This window comes from Nelumbo lutea, chromosome 5, assembly GCF_056320005.1.
Source record: "Nelumbo lutea isolate HS-2025 chromosome 5, American lotus-T2T, whole genome shotgun sequence".
Classification (NCBI taxonomy): domain Eukaryota; kingdom Viridiplantae; phylum Streptophyta; class Magnoliopsida; order Proteales; family Nelumbonaceae; genus Nelumbo; species Nelumbo lutea.
The window spans coordinates 82,632,202-82,653,319 of NC_142688.1; the positions used below are offsets into that span (position 1 = coordinate 82,632,202).

Sequence of the window (21,118 nt, forward strand, 5' to 3'; positions counted from 1 at the left end):
TAATGGGTGGTATATGGTTTTGATTTGACGGTAACAGGGTCCAGACTGCCAGTCTGGTGTGGTTTAGAAAATTTAAAATTTTTGGTTTATGGTTTTGATTTGGCTTTCTGAATGTAATTTATATGACAGTAATTTTTTTGGCTTCATGGGCTACATAATGGGGTAGCTTATCCCCCATCCCCTTAACCCCCAACTCTGGTGGTAGTACAAAGATCCTACAAGCCGAGCCACCATCAGTTGGTAATAGGTTGCATTTGTTAACATTTTAATTTAATATTTCAATTATATTTATTATTTATTATTTTATACAGGTACGTATGTTATTTGGACTTTCTAATTGAGTTAAGCCTAGTATAATGGCCAAATGGTAATAGAAATCAGACTAAACTGTAATAAAACAGTCCGATCTGGGTTGGTTTCTATATATTAAAATAGTTTAGTCTGATTTTAAAATTTTTCAGGCTGTAATTTTGAGGTTTGGCCTGAGATTTTTTCCAAATCAAACCTGAACACCCCTAGATGGGATTACTTTCTATTTTACTTCTCACAAGTCAAACGAACAAGATAGTCAAATCAAACGGAAATGAGCCAGAATTTGCACTCAACTCATTTACACTCCCCTGCATATAGACCAGTGCAAATAAATAGAAATCCTCTTTGTACACAATTTGTAAAATGAAAAAAAAAAAAAAAAAGAATCTAATCAAGTAAAACTCCGTCGTTTTAATGTTTCATTGAGTACTGGACTGAAGTTAATTGTAGTGAGTACAAGGCAGACTCAAAGGGCTATCTATTAGATGGATAGTATCAGCTATAGAATGTCTACCTGGCACATTTAGGTTGATGGAGTTCCATCTCTGCTACCATCGATTAAAAAATCGATATCATTTGGTCTTTTGAATTTAAATAATGGCTAGAGATTATTGGGAAGTTGCAAGAAGATGATCATTTCAGATTTCATCTTGACAAAATATATCCTCACAGCCCTTGCAGCTGTGCTGCCTGTGCATTAGGCTGTGTGGTTACAGTGCAAATTCATTTGCACTGATGCAAAACTATGGTAGTGCAAATGATTTGGCTGTAAGTTTTGATTTATTTTTGTTTCAAATTTTATCTTACTTTGTTTGATTGCATTAAAAATGAAGTAAAATAAGACCTAAAGCAAAATAAAGTAAAATAAAAAAATAATATTAAACTAAAATTTGCATTTTTTTTTTCATTTGCACTCCCATATATTTATACTAGTACAAATAAAATTGCATTGCAACCAAACACAGCATTAGGAACAACTCCATACTAATATGTTCTTATTTGTGGGGAGATATTTCCAATGCAAGCTGCAAGGGATGTGAGGATGGATTTTGTGAGATGCATCTTGGGGGTGATGTGGCAGACTCTGGATTTGCTGTAAATAGAATGTGCATAATTGGCTACTAACCCAATTAAATTATAAATAAAATAATAAATACTTGGTAGATTGGTGGTTTGGATCCTTCGTTCCTACTTTGATCCCACGAGGAACTTTCATGTTGATGCCAAAGTTATTGTTGGTCTTACTATTGGCACTCCCCTCACCCCACCAGAGACAAGATCTCTTGAAAGGAAAAAACTTCAAAAATAGTTTAAAAAAAAAAAAAAAAAGAACATCCAGTTACACATTAAGAATATATCCCCATAAATTTAACACTCAGAGCTTTAGTTTTTGCTTTCTAAGAGGCATGGGGTCTCCCCAATCCCCACCCAATATTGATGGAACAATATTGGTGATTGAGAGACTTTATCACATGTTTAAAATACGATTTCTTACATTGAAAATTTGAATGGGTGTCTTAAATCTATTGACTTATTGAGAATGAACGTGACAAACCCAAGGTGGGTGTAGGTTTCACCTTTCACGTCGATATCTGAGAGTGGAACGAAGGATCCAACAAATGCTGCTACCCTGCTATTGCTTGAAGGTCAATTTGAAATTAAGAAATCTTTTACGCATAATAATAAAAAAATAAAAAAGAAACAAAACAAATCTATTTGAACTTTAAAAGTAAGTGATTTTGAATTGAATCCAGGATGGGTACCGATCAAAATAGAATATATATATGAAATGCTCAAACCTCAAACCTAGCTACTTCAAAGTTGAAACCTCAAACCTCAGCTACTGAAGCATTTAGTGGTAGTGGGCAATCACAATCAGCTCAGTGGTGGGGAAAGAGCAGGCAACAGGCTGCACTTTGCACGTGACGTGAGGCCCACCGGGCACCAGCCATATATAATATAATAATATTAGGGTGCGTTTGGTTTGATTCCGTCCAGCGCCTCCATCTCTATGTTTCCGATGATCAAAATAATATTGTTTCAAGTCAATCAACTATGTATTTGCTCACTTTGGGCACTTACACTTACAGTGGAGTTGCAGTTCCCCCCAAATGAGTATCTTACTTGATCTATAAATTATTGTTTCATAAGCAAAACGTCCATATATCATATATGCAATCTATTCTTCGCAGATCGCTTTGGCTGACACTGAAATAATTCAGTGGTTCGTATTTTCATATATGGAGTTGCATGAAGGTCTTTAGTAGAATAGCTGCTGCTTTGCAATTTATTATATATATATATATATACATATGTGTGTGTGAATGAGGAGGTATTGGCTTCTGAAATTTTTCTTTACTGAAATATCCATCTTCTTGAATTTAGTTCATCTTCGTTGAAATGGTAGAAAATGTAATTAAAAGAATACCATTAAGTACATTCAATTACCTCTCATTATGTCTCACATTTAAGTCATTAAATAAATCACATTCTCTCTCATTCAACATTTATAGTTTTGGCTATTATCATTAAATTCCACTAATAAATTCATACACAATAATTATTAATAGAATGAAATTTTATATTTTTAAAATAAACATTTACAGTTTTATATTTCTAAAGTAAACCTAGAAATAAAATCATATTTTCCATCTAGGTCGTGGGTAAGTACTTCAACCATTTGGGTCAAATGGGTAATTTCATGATGTTATAAATAAATAATACAAATTTAGAAATATAAAAAATACAAAAAATATAGAAAAAAAAAGAAATTTTGAAAAAAAATTGGACATATTTCTATTATTATATATTTGGCATATTAAAAAAACTATGATAAAATAAACATAATTTTATTAATGATGGACATCAAATATACATCTTAAAATGCATGGAAAATTAAACCATCTTCCTATCTAGGGTGTGGGTTAGTGATTTAACTTTTTAGGTCAAATATGTTAATCCATGATGTATAATTAAAAATAAATTTTTTAAAATAGAATAGTACAAAAAATATGAAACAATTTTGGGCACATCTATAATATTATATACTAATAATATAAACAAAAATAAGTATGATAAATAATAATTATTTTATCAATGATATAAATGAAATGTAAAATTTAAAACCAGTTTGAAAATGAAATCATTTTCATATCTAGATAGTAGGTAGGTCAATGATCTAACATTTTGGGTAAAATGGATCAATCTATGATGTCATAACTAACGAATATTAAAAATATGCATACATATATAAACTCAAAGAAAAATATAACCATTGTATAAATCATTTTAATACAATTCTATTGTTATATATTCACCATATTAAACAAAAATAAATGTAAAACTAAGAAATACCTTTTATCAATGATAAAAATGGAATACATGATTTAAAATCAATCGAAAAAGCAAAATGGTTTTTCCATCCAAGTGATGGGTTAGTGGTTAAACTATCCATGTCAAATGGATGTTATTATTAAATATTATATATTCATCATATAAAAAAGTGTGATTAATGAGAATTATTTTCATTAATGACAGAAATGAGATAAAAATTAGGATAAAAAATAAAGAGCATTAATATCCAACACATGACCCCATTAACCATGTCAAATGGTTTAATAATTTAATTAGTTAGGTCATTGTAGGCAAGTGGTTTGGTAGGGATGCAAACAGACTAGATTGGATTTGAATTAGGGTATATTCAAATATGATATGATCCAAAGATTTGATTGGATCTCACAAATATCGATTTGAATCCAAATCCAAATCCAACCAAGATGTTAGATATTCGAATATGATATGATCCGATTTAATTTTTTTTAAAGTATTAAATTATTAAAAGAGAAATAAAAATATAAATTTTGAAATAAAAAACAAAAAATATAAGTATTATTTCAACTATTTCCATCATATAAAAAGTTTACAAAAATTCAATATAAATAACATATTTATAAATAAATAACAAATAGCATATATATTATATACAAATAAGATATATACTATATATATAAATAATTGGTTTGACCATAATATTAAAAATCAATGTTCAAACAATATATTGGAATTGCTTTTCTCTTGGTAAATAAGTAATTTTTATTATATCATAAATTAAATAATAAAAAATAAAAATATAGAAATTTTTATAATTTTTTTAAATCTACATACATTAATAATATATATTCTTCATATTAAACAAACATATGTTTGAAAAATGAAAATTATTGTTAGTAAAGATAAAAATGACTAAAGTACAAAAAATAATTAATTAATGCCTTAATCATAGTCCATTTTCCTGGTTAAATAGGTTAATAGTTCAACCAATAAGGTCCTTTAGTTAATGATTATTACCACATGCAAAAATAAATGCAGAAATAAGAATTACTTTTATTGATGATGAAAATGTAATACATGATTTAAAATCAACCAAAAAAGAAAAAATGGTTTTTCCATCCAAGTGGTGGGTTGGTGGTTCAACTATCCATGTCAAATGGATCAACATATGATGTTATTATTAAATAATAAAATACATAAAATTCTAAAAAATGTAAAAATTTGTAGATAATTTTGGATACATTCTATAATATTATATATTCATCATATAAAAAGTGTGATTAGTGAGAATTATTTTCATTAATAATAGAATTGGGATAAAAATTAGCATAAAAAATAAAGAGCATTAATGTCTAACACATAACCCCACTAACCATGTCAAGTGGTTCAATGATTTAATTAGCTAGGTCATTGTAGGCAAGTGGTTTGGTAATGATGCAAATAGATTGGATTAGGATTTGAATTAGGGTATATTTCAATCGATTTGATCCGAAGATCTGATCAGATCTCATAAATATTGATTCAAATCTAAATCCAATCAATATGTTGGATATCTAAATCTGATAGACCCGATTTAACTTAAAAAAAATAATAAGTTATTAAAAGAAAAGAAAATATAATAATTGAAACAAAGAAAATAAAAAATATAACTATTTTTTCAACTATTTTCATCATAACAGAAATTTACAAAAATGCAATATAAATAACATATATATTATATATAAACGATATATATATATACATACACATATACATGATTTAACCACAATATTAAAACCAATATTCAAACAATATATTGGAATTGCATTTTCTCTTGGTAAATAAGTAATTTTTATTATCTCATAAATTAAATAATAAAAAAATAAAAGTATATAGTTTTTTATAAATTTTATAGAAAAAAATGAACATGCATTAATATTATATGTTATTCATATTAAACAAAAATATGTTTGAAAAATAAGATTTATTATTAGTAAAGATAGAAATGACTAAAATACAAAGAAAAAAAATGAATTAATGTCTTAATCATGGTCCATTTTCTTGGTTAAATATGTTAATGGTTCAACCAATAAGGTCATTTGGTTGCTGACTATTATCATCATTTGATATTGCCACATACAACGTGTGTACACTTTTACTAGTATAATAAAAAGCATGAATAACCTCAAGAATATTTTTGGAATTTTCTAAGAATAAAACTTATTCATCCATATTTAAATTTATTAATATAAAATGAGGACAAATAGGGTAATATTAAGATATTCAACACATTCAATTCCCTCCCATTAAATCCAATATTTAAGGTATTAACTTGTATTCACTTTCATTTAATCATAAATTTAAGTCTTTTTTGTTTCTTCTCATCACTAAATTCTATTAATTAAACCCATACATAATAAATTAATAATTCTAATAACATAAAGTTTATACTTTTAAATTCTACCTAGAAAAAATAGTGTTTTCATCTAGGTGGTGGTAAGAAATTAAACCATTTTGAGTCCAATGATCCAATTCATGTTGTCACAATTAAATAATAAAATTCAAAAACAGATAAATGCACAAAATATATAAAAATTTTAAAAAATTAGAAACATTTTTAACATCATATATTTGACATATTAAACAATAATAAATATGATAAATAAAAAAATATTTTTATTAATGATGAAATTAGAATGCAAAATTTAAAACAATTAGAAATAAATCTATTTTCCTATTATCTCTCATTAAATCTCATATCTAAGGTATATTCTCTCATTAAATCCTACATTCAAGACATATTTTTCTCATCACTAAATTCTAACAATTAAATCTACAACATTAATTTTAATAGTACAAAAATAAATATTTTGAAAAGTAATTTGAAAACAAAACCATTTTCTTCCCTCCTAGTGGTGGGTAAGCAATTCAACCATTTAGAGTCAAATGGGTTAATAAATAATGTCATAATTAAATATTAAAATTAAAATATATAACACAAAAAAAATAAAAATAATTAGATATATCTATAATATTGTACATTCATAATACTAAAAAAAATAAGTATAACTTGTAAGAATTATTTTTATTAATAATGAAAATGGAATTCCAAATTAAAATCAACTTGATGTCATAGTAAAATAATAAAATTTTCAAAAATAGAAAATACAAAGAATCACAAAAATAAAAAATACAGAAAATTTGACCCCATATCAAATGTTATATATTTATAAAAAATAAAATATTGGGTACATCTCTAATATTATACATTCATTATATTTAACAAAAATAAATATTATACATAACAAATAATTTTATCAATGATGGAAATGTAATACAAAATTTAATGTTAACCTAGAAATCAAACTTTTTTCCTTTTTGAGTGGTGGGTTAGTGGTTTGAATCCAATGGATTAAATCGATGATATGATAGTTAAATAATAAATCTTTAATTATAAAAAGAACATATAAAAAATTATATATTAATTATTTCAAATAAAAATTAAGTTTGATAAGTAAAAACTACTTATATAATGTAGATGAAATATATAATTTAAAACTGATCTGAAAGCAAAGGTATTTTCTTATCTAGATGGTGGTTCAATGATTCAACTTTTCAAAGAAAATCATGATGTCATAATTAAATAATAAATATTTAAAAATAGAATAGCAAAATAAAAAAGTACAGAATTTTGTAGAAAATATTTTGGAACATTTCTAATGTTATATATTCAACATATTAAATAAAATAATTGTTAAAATAATTTTTTTATTTATGACAGAAATGGAATAAAACTACTACTACTACTACTACTACTACTACTACTACTACTAATAATAATAATAATAATAATAATAATAATAATAATAATAATAATTGTTATTATAATTTAAAATTTCCATGTGCAAATGCATGTTCACATTCACTACAAATATTTAAGTTTATTTTTAATCATATTGTTGCTTTTTTTATTTTCAATTTCTATCTACACTATGATATATCTAAAATTCAAGTAATTAATATAAAGAAAATATTTTTTACATGCAACTCACGTGTTTAATTACTAGTACTACTTTAAAAAGTACGAATAGCCCTTAAATTTTTGGAATTTTAGTTGGAAAAATTTTGCACTTTCGTGTTAATGCTTTTAGATTTGAACTTGAGGAAAAAATTTTCTATTATTTAATATTATCGGGTCGGGCATATTTGGGAAAGCTTGAGCTTGGCTCGAAAAATAATCAAGCCCGATTTTTAGAGCCCGAGCCTGAACTTGTGGGCTTAAAATTTGTCCAAGCCCGATTTTAGACAGGTCAGGCCGGGTTGCCCAGTCCATGAGCAAGTCTACCTACAATTGCTCCTTTGCCTTCTCTTGGGTTTCAAAAGAATTGACTTTGAATTTTATCAATATTTTTGAGGGTATCTCCATTTGAACATCATTTGAAATAGAGGATTTACATTTTTGTTTATTTATTTATTTGCTCCATGGGGCTAAACAACGGGGGTGGCCCATTCCCAAAACCCAATTATAACCCCCAACCTAGGTGCAGGTGGGATTTGATTCCAAGTCTCTTTGCTATAACCACCAAGAGACCTTACTGATTGGTCATTTGGCGTCTTGTAAATAGAAAAACTACATTCAAAACTTATTTGATAAGGATCACTCTTTCATCTTTAAAAAGAGTTTTTAATTTCCAACCCTAGATTTTTTCTTAATTTTAGTTGTAATGTTATTCAAAACCTTCTTATCAATTATGCCTTTAATAATTGGAGCACCCAAGTATTTTTCTTTGTTTCTTGATATTGGGATGCTCATAATCTTATAAATCAATTTTTAAACCCTATCTGGCAAATTTTTTTTTAGAAAAAATTTGACTTTTTGAAATGGATATTTCGGATGAGACCCTTTCAAACATCTTTAGATTGGTCAGAAACTGCTTATAAGCCAATGGAAAAGCTAGCCCAAAAACCATAATCAAAATTATGGAGCTATACTCAAAATCCACATTTTAAAATCATTGAACAGTGACTATTGAACCTACTTTTAAAGATGATCAAATAACAATGATTTTGTTTAGTATTAATTAAAAGAGAAATACATCTAGTTAAACACTCCATGAAATTTCAATTACATATATATGTTAATAATACATAATATATTATATAATAATCAAATTAATAGCAAAAAAGTATTACATATATTAAATGTATAATATATAATTAATATGTTATAAAATACCTATCAAAGTCAGGCTTTATATAGGGTCGGCCTTGGGCTCAATATCTAGGCCCAATGGTCAAGCCGGGCTCGAGCCTAGGCCTAGTAATTTTTTGTTTATAAAGAGGCAAAGCCCGACCTAAACCTGGCACATAAACAAGTCTAGTTGTAGGACAAGAAAGGGCTTTACAATTTAATGACTTATTTTTGGGAAAAATCACTAAAAAGCCCTGGAGTTTCTGAAAAATTTATAAGAAATATTTTTCCCCTTTGTTTTAATGTTTTCAAATTTGAATTTGAAAGCAAATCAAGTATTTTGTTGATCGTACAAGAGGACAAAAATGGAATTCTTTTATGCTTCTTAGATAACTACACAATATGTTTGTTTTTTTATATAACTCACAATGTGTCTAAATAGACATCTATAAATCAGAGAACTTAATGAGTTGTAATTGAAATTGCATGGAGTATATAGCTGGACAAATTTAACTACTCTAGACACTTGGAGGTACATGTTTATTTGTAGATGAATTACAATTTACTTTCTCTCTCTCTCTCTCTCTCTCTCTCTCTCTCTCTCTCTCTTATGAAGATATAAATTGTAAATTGAATACTATTTTTTATTTCATTCTATTCTCTCTCATTAAGTCTCATATTTAAGGTTAACTTCCATTCTCTCTCATCGAATCGTATGTTTAATGTATTTTTGTTTCTCATCATTAAATTTCACTAATTAAATTTCGCGAAAAACAATTTTAATAGTATAAAAACTTATATATATTCAAAATCAACTTGGAAACAAAACCGGTTTTTAGGTATGATAAATAAGAAATTTTTTATGAATAACAGAAATGGAATACAAAATTTAAAACTGCCTTAGCAATGAAACCACTATCATATTTGTTAAATAATGGAAATGGAATACAAAAATTATAAAAAAAAAGAAAATTAATATCTATTCCGTCACCCTACTAAACACATCAAATGATTCAATGGTTTGATTAACTAGATTACCATGTTGTTGGCCAAGCTAATAATTTTTTTAAAATAAACAATTTGATGAAAAATGAACCTTAAATCCTAATGAATTAACTATTCAATTATTTTAATCGGTCTCTAGGCAAATAATAGTTCAATTAGCACAGTAAATTAAAAATATTAATATAAGCTATAGAATAAGAAGATTTGACACAATTCTTTAGGTTAAAAAGAAAATAAATCACCAATATATATAAGCTATATACCCTTCTCACACGTACACTGTGTTTACACTTTACACTGAAAAGTCAAAAGATCAGTTTCTGCGTTGAATTAAAAAGAAGTAAAAGATATACCCAACCAACCATCCACCTGAAATTTTCAAACCTCGGTGTCAGAATAGATTAACTATCTATGGTCCTCCACAAATCATAGGAGAGAGAGAGTTGTTTGGGGAGAAGGAAAAAAATAAATAGAGATTTAAACAAGGAATATAACACTACCCTCTTCTGCAAATTTGGTCCTCCACAAATCACACGTACACTGTGTTTAAGCCTTATGGCCCTTATCTGCAAATTTGGTCAGGGGAGCTGAGCAAATTAAAACACTACCCTCTTCCTACTGGACAAGTATCTGGGTTCCAATATGGTCCAGCCTCGACAACTTTCCGCGTTTTCAGTTCTCACCAAATGTTGATGAGATGAACCTCTCTACTCTCTCTAATTCTATATCCTGAAATTCGAAAGCAGCTTCTCCTGAGCCGGGGCATGGACAACACCCTCCCAAGTCCCAAGTAAATAAAAGGAAAAAACAAAAATAGCAAATGCAAGCCCCTACATCAACCTCACTGGACGGGCTAGAGTCGTTATATTGACTCTGCCGGATATTTAATTTATTTATTTTTATTTAAACAAATACATCAACCTCTCCGGGTTGAGGTCCAGCCTAGCGGTCAAACCGTGATAACCCGTTTGGCTGAATCGCGAAACTAGATCGTGTAGTGGGGACGTGCGGACATCACACAGGTTAAAAACTCCATGGACATTAAAACACGCATTCAACCGATTTCGGCCTTGGGAGGCGTGCAACCGGTTTTCATGAGAGCCATCGGATCGTATTGATCTGGACCGTCTAGGATCGACTACGGTGGCTATAAATAGGGGCCTTGGTATCCCCTTTGCTTTGTCATGTTTCAGTTTTTCCAGATTGGAGCTCGCACATTTCTCCAAGTTGGTAGTTCTTGTCTAGTCTTCGAGGTCATTCCCCTTAGGTAAGTCGCCTTCCCTCGTTCCTTGTCTGCTTCTTTTTCTTCAATTCGGAATGTCTAGGGTCAGTACTAGTAGCTTGTTTGACACGAGTGGTGCACCTCGGCCCAGAACGTAGAGTTGAGTCCTACCGAGGTAAGCACTTTGGCACATAGTTCTAGGTCCAGCCCGTCCGAAGCGGACACATCAGCACAAGAGCGCAAGGTCTCCGAGAAGGAAGCCTCAACCTCTCGCCGCTCTCGGGGGCCAGATCGCTTTGGTCCTTCTATCATGACAGCAGAGAAGCTCCAGGCACTAGTTGCTCACTACAAATTCCCCGATGACCATGGTTGGACTATCCCCTTAGAAGGGTATCCTTGGGACCATGATCACAACGAGATCGTGGTCTTCGAAGAGCAGTTAGTTGTCAGGCTGCGCTCCCCACTCCACCCTTTCATTATCAAAGTCATCAAGTTCTTTAGCATCGCCATAGACCAACTCCATCCCAATTTAGTTCGTACCATTCTAGGGATCATTTCCCTCTTCCACAACTATGGCAGACCTTTGACCTTAGACATCTTCAGCTCGATCTGTTCTATCAAGAAAAACTCCCACCAGCCTCCCTTCGGTAGAAAAACTTAGTTATTATATCTCCCTCCGACCTGAGTACAAAGTCCTGTATGATTACCCTAACAAGGTTCCGGCTTGGAAGAGACATTACTTCGTTGTCACTATTGTTGGGGATGGCCGTTCTCGACGCACTGGAGGACAGCCATTAGTGACCCCGGTGTTAAGCTAGATAGGAAGACAAGGAAGGAAATTCGTTCCTGGGTGCACCTCGGTTTGAAGTTGGAAGACTTTCTGACCAAGGAGAAACTGGTTAAAGTTGGGTACTGGGTACTTTTTTTCCTCGCAGGCATTATGTTGGACATTCCTGCTACCAACCTTTTCTCTAGGATGAAGAAGGGGAAGAAGAGAAAGAAGTCTTCGCATAGGCCTGCTGCTGAAACATTTGTCGAGCCCGCCATTCCCAGAAGCACCGAGGACCCCCTAGTGATCATCTTGGTCGAGGAGGACCAAGGCAAGGAGACTCCATGTCACCAACTGAAGCCAGTCCGAGCTCCAGCACCTCAGGTCGCCACTCTCGGAGCAGGCTCCTCTAACGAATGCCTCAAGGTGGTTCCGAGTGTCATGAATGCTCGGACTAGTCTTCTCAAGAGCAGGGACGCAATCTTCCCCGAGGAGATCTCCAAGTACGTCGGGTTACCAGTCGGCTCGCGGTGAAGGATATTGGTAACTGTATGATGGTATGTCTTCCTTTCAAAGCCTTCTCGTTGTGTTTCTCTTCTCATTACTTAGAAAAAATTGTGTCTTTCTTTTTCGCAGGTGAACTCCATGATCCATTCACTTGCCTAGCAGTCCGAGCAACATCTAAAGAGGGCATTGGCTGCCAAGGCGAAAATCAGTCACGTCGAAGCTGAAGTCAAGGATTGCCAAATGTGCATGACGAAGGCTATCAACCATGCACAAAAGCTAGAGGGCGAGGTGCATGCAGCGAAGGAGCTAAACCTGCAGCTATCGAAGGAAGCCGAGAACTCAAGAAAGGAGACCTCAAAGCTGAAGAGAGAGATCGAGGAACTAAAGGTTGCTCACACAGAGCGCAAGGTCATTCTTCTTGATGGTATCAAGGATGTTGGGGCTGCCATAGTCGCCACATACAAAAGTTCGCCGGAGTACCGTTAGATGAGGGAGGAGGGAGGAGGTTGGTTCTGACACCTACCGCAAAGGCTTCAAGTTATGTAGGTGGTTGATGAAACACGAGTTCCCCGAGCTCGACCTTGGAGCCATCACCACCATCGGAGTCACCCACGAAATGCTCTTAGAAGCTGACCAAGATCCAAGCTCTGAGGAGGAGAGTGACAATGGACTCGACGAGGGAGCAGTGGAGAAAAGCTTGGATGCCACAGTCGGCAAGGTCGCTGAGACTGATGAGGCTGTTGCAGCTACTGATGTGATGGAGGTGGAGCCGACCCTAGATCCCGTGAATTTGGCAGAAGGTGGAGGCGAGGAGCCCCATGAAGATTGATGTTTTGCCTCTTTTCTTGGACCCCTCCTCAACATCATGATGTATACCGAGCCTCCGAGCTCGGTCTAGTGGAACATTTTCTCTTTCTTCTCTTTTTTTTTATTGCAAGAACTCTTCTTTTTATTATAAGGAAATGAAATATTTTCTTTTTTGTCACTTCGTGTACAATGAAATTGCAAAATTTTTCTAAGTATAGGTTATTCCGAGGCGTTGAGTTGTCGAACTAGGCACAGTTAGGGACAACCCGAGGTCAATATGAGCCGAGGTGTGCAGACACTATAGAGTATGTGCCCGACCTGACTGCGCACCGATGAGGCATGGGTTATGTTTGTCCATTGCCCATGCTTAGAAGCGACTGGGTCGAATTTTAACACTAAGATCACTTATTAGCTCGATGTCGTGGGCCTTGGGCGTTGGAAGCGACTCATAGTCCACTCTCCATTGAGAGTCCTGACCAACTCGCTGGTCTTGTAGACTTAGTAAAATTTTGCGGATGTCTTACTCTCAAGCTCATAGGTAGTACTTCCTCAAATTGTCAACATTCCAAGCACAGGGCACCTTCTTCCCTTCTAATGTCTCGAGCTCATACGTGCCTTCGCCAAAAACCTGTCTCTCCCTTTACAGTCCTTCCTAGCTCGGTCCGAGCTTACCCACATCGGGCTCAGGTACCATCACATTCTGGTAGGGCTGTTCACGGATTGGGTTGGGTCGGTTTACTGATGCTTTTCCAACTGACCTGACCTGGTCGGGTTACCTGAAATTGAAACCGGAACCGACCCTCTGTTAAGCAAAAACATCTAAATTATTAAGTAAGAAACTCACTAGTTATGACCGAAGCGGTTCGTTTAGATGAGCGTCGATTTGAAGGGTCTATGTTGGCTCGACATCAGAGACCAGGACCTGGATTGTCTCCTCCATTAGGGCAACTCTCTCCTCTATGTGCTCGGGGGCTGGCTCTAGTTCGACATCATTCGCCAACTTCACCTTGCCCTTTAGTGCTGCTACATAGCACTTCCATGACTCAAGCTGGTTGCCTCATACTACCCCTACTCCGTAGCTCACCCAGAACTTCATGGACAAGTAATAGGTCAACACCACTACACGTAGGGCATGCAAGATGGGTCGACCTAGGATCACGTTGTAAGGGGACGGAGTCACGACCACCAAGAACGTGTGCTCGAAGCGTACCGAGTTGGGCCATGCTCCTGCTGCAATTGGAACTGTATTTTGCCCAAGGGGCCTCACCACATCACCACTGAACCCAACTAGGGGTGTGTCTGCCAGCTTCAGATCCTTCCGCTCCAGCTGTAGCTCGTCAAATGCCTCCAGGAACAAGATGCCCGCCGAACTCCTGGAGTCTACTAGTATCTGCTTCACCTCGAAGTCATTAATAACCAGCTTGACCACGAGGGTGTCATCATGCAAATACTGAATCCCACTCGCATCGTCCTCGGTAAAATAAATTGCCTCCTCCACTCGAGGTCGCTTTGGTGGGTTCTTATCTTCGTGCTCAAGCTCCCAATCTGATGTCTTTCCCACTTTTGTGCTGCACCCCACAACGATTGACCCACCAGTGATCATGTTGATCACTCCATGGATCGGCCTATCCTCTAGTGGCGTTGGTTGTCGAGGTGGTTGCTGGTCATTCCTTCTACTCAGCTCGGGAGCTTCTCTTTGTTGGTCAACTTGTCGATCCACTACCTCCCTGTCCTCATGTTTAATGAACTGCTTTAAACATCCACAGCGGATCAGCTCTTCAATCTTGTCCTTGAGGTTTGCGACAACCTTCCGTACTGTGCCCAAAGTCACAGTGGAAGTGATAGTACACATTAGGGTTTCTAGTTGTCAAGTCTCCTCGCATCCTAGGCAACCACTTGACGTAGCCAGTATCCTTGATTGCCATCATAATTTCACCCCATTTTGCACTGAGGAGGTTGTAACTAGACCTTTGGATTGGAGAGGTCCTACATCGCTGACCTGATCTAGAACCCCGAGGTGGTGACTTCTTTGGAGATTTGCTTCGCCTATGTAGGGACTTGCTTCTCTTTGGTGACTTGCTCTTCCGTCGCCGATGCTTGTTGCTGCTAGTGCCTTCATCTTCTCTCTTTCTCTTCTCGCCTTGCTAGAGCTCTAACTTAGACCTGAGAGCTTCTTTCACCTAGATGAACTTGTCAATGTCATCGGGGAACTTCTCCATTGTCTTTGAAGGGTTCAACCCGAGTTGCCAAGAGAATTCGATGTGGTGGACTCCCTTTTGGGCTACAGTGAGCTACGCAGCTCGATCGAGGTTGGGTACTTGCAAACACTCTGCATTGAACCTCCTGACGCAGCTCCTGATCAACTCGTTCTCCCACTGGATCACGTTCAGAAGGCTCGCTGCAGATTTTGAGCACTTCTTACTTGTGATGAAATTGATGGTGTACAGGTTCATGACCTGCGACCAGCTGTTGATCGAGGCCGATGGTAGGTTCCTGTACCATGACCTAGGCGTGTCCTTGAATGTCGTCGAAAATGCCACACATAGGCTTGCTTCATTTGCTCTGACGAGTAGCATTAAGGACTAGAAACTATCAACATGGTCGTTGGGGTCAGACTTCCCGTCATACGTCTCCAGTGCAGGTGTTTTGAATCCTTGTGGCTTTGGGTTCGAGAGAATCTCTGGTGCCAGGGGGAGGGCCAACTCTACAAAACTGGAGCCAGTTGTGCAGCTACTGAGCTCACTTCCTCCCTTGTCTTGTTTGCTGCTACCGGGGGGTTGCTCTTTGCTAACGTTCGGCACACTCTACGATGGCATTGCTTCCTCGCGGCCTCATAGTTGGAGCTGTTCATTTCTGTGTTGTCCGGCACCTCGACTCTTGTGCACTCCCGATCTTGAATGCCGTCATGAGGTGGGAGCTAGTTTCTGTTTCACACATCCTCACGAACGCAAACTAGCTATTGGCTATTGCGGGGGACTGAGGGGTCTCGATGTGAGTCCGTGCCTCTTGCCCCGAGTTGCTGATTGCTGACTTGATGCTCATGGCTCTCACGCCATGAGTGTTGCTGTTGATCGGTCCTGGACCGTCGATTGTTCTAGGGCCGATCCTTTTGGTTTTCCCCCTGGGGGTGGTGATGTGCACTGACCTGTTGCCTAGTCACGTGGTGGGGTTCGGCCCCGAGGAGGGGTTGGAACCCGAGATGTCCCCGTAGCCCGGGGAGGAGATCGGCGCACATTCTAATGCTATTGGTTTTGATTCCTGTTCAAAGTCGAGTTCTAGTTCTGGTTCGGTTGAGGTGGTGGAAACTACTGCTGGTACTGTTGGAACTAGTGAATCTGTTGCATCTGTAGCTGCATCACCCTAACACTCTACACTAGTTCATGAACTACTGTGCACCTACCCAGGGAGGAATCACGGAGGGCTCTACGACTGAGGCGGTGGTGGTCACATGAGGCAAAGGGACATTGAGGGGTTGTGTGTTGAATGCTTGGCTTGGTGTGGTCGGCACTCCTGAGATAGTAAGTAGGATAGTGAACTGTCCGACTGATACCGAGGGGAATTCGGGATTGTACGGGATTTGCTCTTGCCCCCAGTAATGGTCATTTCAATGCTCATCCCGGTGTTGGTGGATAATGCCATTGGTGAGGTGCTAATGGTGTAATTACAGTAGAAACTTGACTTTCTTGTCACGTATCCTATAGACGACGCCAATTGATAGTGCACGATCTGGTTGCTCACAGCTGGATAGTAGTTTGGACGTCGGTTGCTTGGTTCACGAGTCGAGCTGCAAGAAGAGGAAAGCTCAGAGAACCTGGGGTGGCTAACCCGGCATGATCGCTCTGATGCTTAAGTCAGTAGCTGGTTGTGTAAGCGAGCTGAATGGTTGAGTGTAAGAGAGCTAGTAAGCAAATAATCGCACGTACCTTGGTCTCAAGGGCTGATGCCCTTATATAGATAGGCTGCCATGTGACTCACGAAACTCCTCCGAGATTCTCGGCCTGTGCTGTTAGGAGTCTGTTCCACCCTGAGAAGTGGATAATGTTCTAGTCGATAAGGCCTATCATATCCATCCAATCCGGGCGGGATGAGGATAAATCCTACAGTCATGCAGCATGATCCCGAAGGGCTCGGAGACAGGTGGCATACTTCTAAGAATTTGACACATGCCACCTCGGTAAGCTAGTCAATCCCAAGCTACTTGGACCTTGGTCCTTGCCAAAGTGCCCCGAGACACCCGAGGTGGCTTGGCCTCCCAAGGTGACAGGTGGTGCTGAGATGGCATCAAGCACTGAGTCATAGTCTAATCGACACATCACATACACGTATCCTCTATTCCTTAAATCGCACCAAATCACCCCTCATCAGATTTCTAATTCCATATGAAACAAATCCCTCGATTTCTGGATTTTATCATAAGGGAACAAAAAACTGGCAAAGACGTTATATTTGTTGTGTGCCTGAGGTTGAGAGTTGAGGGTCAGGAAAAGATCATCCTCTGGGAAAACTCTTATTTACGGCCACAGGACAAACTAGAGTTGAGACTTGGGAGTTTTTAAAGTTACTTTGTTGCTTTATACAATTTTATTATTAATTAAAAATGAAAGAAATGGTGAGATTGAAATTTGTTAAGTAATAAAGTCACCGCTTGAGGGATTCAAAATCCCCATGTTTCAACTTTCAAACCAACCACTTTCATTTTAACACAATTGATAATTCAGCTCTGATGACCTGAATCGAGTGAATTCTATTATCCAAACTCACACTCCGGTTCACAATTTTTGTTTTGAATTCAAATTGTTGAAACTCTAAGTTGAATGGATCAACAGTTTGATCACCCGAATTAACAGATCGCTATCAAATTAATAGTTTTTGACAATTTTTTAGTTCAAGGGAAGAAATAGAACCGATTGACTGAGATGATTTTTAGGCAAACGGTCCAACTGTTAGGATCAACAACAGTTCCAAAATTATGATTTTGGCTGAGTATGCTAACACCAAAAAGTGTAGGACTTGGATCTGCTACACACGAGCTGTTCCCACATCTTATATCCACGATACATTGGGAATATCTCATTTATCATTCATGGGAGATGTTCCGAATACATGATGATGATGATCTATGAGTGGGAACAATTGGTGGGTAATAGATCTGGAGTAAAGAGGGGTAATACGGGCTAGTAACATCCAAAATCACAAATACTATCACGTGAAATCAGGTGTGGCTTAAATAATTTCATAATGCCAAAACTAACCTTTATGATAATATTCAAACCATTTTACCCTTTCTTTTCTTTTTACATGGAAGAAACTGTTAGATGTATGGAGAAAAATCAGAAGTCCAATCACAGAAGAAATCGAGACACTCAGTAACGTTTTATCTGGATCAATTAGTTGCTTCTGGACTGCTTTTCTCGATGAACTCCATCCCAATTCTCAGATCTCAAAAAGAAAGATCCAAGACAACTTTCGTCGTTTCTTTTCCTTCAACTATCTCTCTCAAAATTGCAAGAAAATAATAGTTTAGAAGCAAGGCAACTTCTCCTCTGCTTCGTCTTTTCTGCAACATATCCCCTTCATCAATTCGAAATTGAAGGAGAAAAGCAGAAGAACCCATCTAAGTTTTACGAGAAAAAACCAAAATAAAAGTACCATTAATTAATTGGCACAGTTAATAACGGTTAGATCTGCTGCCACAGAGTGAACAACAAAAATAAGGAGGAAAAGCTTGCTACTTTCTTGACTACGCCTAACTGTAACTATAACATGATCGAGAAGAAACAACAAATTTCTTCAATACAAATTAGAGAATAAAGCTTCCCATATCTCTAAAAACACCTCCACTACCACTTTATGATAATGAAAGGATTTCAACGATAGAAAGCACTGCAAAAGCTGCTCGAGATCCTTTGATGCAAATATCGGCTTTTCTATGATCATCTCCACCATGGATGCCCTAAAATCACTGTAAGGATCGATAGAACTCTTCACCACTGCAAAACTTTCTTGTAATTTGCCCTAGGTGGAAAACGTGCAAAGACCCATATCAGAATCCCTGCTCACTGCTTTTTTTCATTGAGCTCCGGCGAGAATTCCTCTTGTTCAGGTGATGAGACTCGGAGGAATCAGAAGAGAAGCTCCAAGAAGAGAAGAACGTTTCCGTCTTGTCTTCTATTTCGTCGTCACAAGTGTTCTTTTCTCCAATGACGATGGGATTAAAAACACTTCTAATGGCAGCAAATGCTCTCTGCTCCAGAGATATTTTCCCAATATGAAATGGTGAAAATCTTCATATGATGCTCCCCGGTGATGCTTTTCCCCTTGATTTTAGCTTTTCGTTATCGGTTATTGAAAATGAGATGGGTATTTACATCTTTCTAGCACTAAGTGACGGTAAATTAACACTTGAAATTTCGAGTACTAGATCTCGCATTTTAAAGTTAAAATTTGGGGACTAAATTGTCAATCCAACCAAACAATAAGGTAATGATGGAGAATTTTCCCTTTTATTCATTGAACAGTTTTAAATTCTTCAAATGACTTAGTACACTGTGCACAAGGATGGTAATTTTCCTCGTCCCTGACGAGTACCCGAGCTCCCTAAACCCAGCGGGGTCAGGTATGGGGAGTGCTTTGGCAGGGTCAGGATCGGAAATGGGACTAAAACTGAATCCTCGTTCCGGTTTGGGGATGAGGATGGGAAATGCAATCCCTACACTGCCCCGTCCCCAATTAATATATATATAACAATTTCAATTAACAATTAATTAAACACAATTACACAAATTACAAAAACTTAAAATTCTCGAGAGTCTCTTGACTCTCTTCTACTACCCCTGACAAACAAAAAAGAAAGAACAGAGGTGGCGGCTAAAACTCAAAACCCTAGTACCATATTCTTCTTCTTCCGTTCTTCCTTCTTCGTCTATCATCTTCAAACTTTAGTAATCAATAGTCACCAATTGCCGTCGCCAATCGGTACTCTCTCTCTCAGGTGAGGCAACGTCGTTGCCCGTTAGTAATTAGTAGTTGCCAATTGTTGTCGCCCGGTTGTACTCTCCCTCTCTCTCAACTCAGTGGTTTTGATTTCTGATTTTTGAAATCTTAAACAGATTATAGATGTGAGATGTTAAAGATATAAAACTTTGCAACTTGCAAGTCTAAAACTTTCTCTCGACTCAGTGCTTTTGATTTCTGATTTGTGTAATTAGGAAACTCAAAAGCAATGGGAGATTCGGGTCTTTGACGGGAAACTCATCCTCGTCGGGATTGGAGATGAAGGAACATTTATTTCCTCGATAGGGATCGAAGATGGAAATAGAGGATGATTTAGAAATCGGGGACGGGGATGGAGAATGTAATCCCCGCCCCGTTGCCATTCCTAACTGTGCACCTGCACCCCCTAGAGGCCTAGACCTAGGTTGTATTTACTAGGACGTGTCACTACCTTATTTGTAGTAGATCGATGGGTGTCTATGATTTTGAACTACTATTAATGGAGACCGGATCTGCTCTTTACACTGGGTGCCTCACACTGACCTCACAGGCACAGATCGGTCAACTATTAACAACCATTTATGAGTTACACTTACACACTCCACACTCCACTAAGCTAAGCTCTAGGGGGTGTTCACGTGTTGGGTTGGGTCGGTTTAGTGGGATTTTCCCAACCGACCTGACCTGGTCGGGTTACCTAAGGTGGGAACCGAAACCAACCCACTAATAGGCCAATCGACTTGGTTGGTTTGAGTCGGGTTGGATCGGTTTCGGTTTTGCTCCTGTACAAAGTCGAATAAAATCTGAATTAGTTTCTCAATAAAATAAAAAATTAGAAACCTTCTAAATTCTAATCTAGGTAAAAAAATAAAAAAGGACACTTAATTGAATTCTAATTGTAATTGCCTAATGGGCCTTCTAGAGTTCTAGTTCTAGTAAAAATCTAAAAGTAGAAGACTAGTAGGAATTAAGAAACTACTCAAACTATAAAGTAGGGACTACC

The 21,118-nt window shown here is 36.4% G+C and overlaps 1 protein-coding gene across 1 annotated transcript; it reads right to left on the bottom strand.

Annotated features, from left to right (window-relative positions):
- Positions 1-14,179: 14,179 nt before the first annotated feature.
- On the bottom strand, positions 14,180-14,974 carry LOC148853121 (uncharacterized). The gene has a single exon (XM_088945886.1). It carries the CDS (start codon positions 14,972-14,974, stop codon positions 14,180-14,182), a length of 795 nt encoding a protein of 264 aa, XP_088802012.1.
- Between the last annotated feature and the right edge of the window lie 6,144 nt (positions 14,975-21,118).

What these genes read in the sequence shown, in the direction of transcription:
- LOC148853121 (XM_088945886.1), bottom strand. Translation starts at nt 14,974, where the DNA reads ATGTGTACTATCACTTCCACTGTGACTTTGGGCACAGTACGGAAGGTT.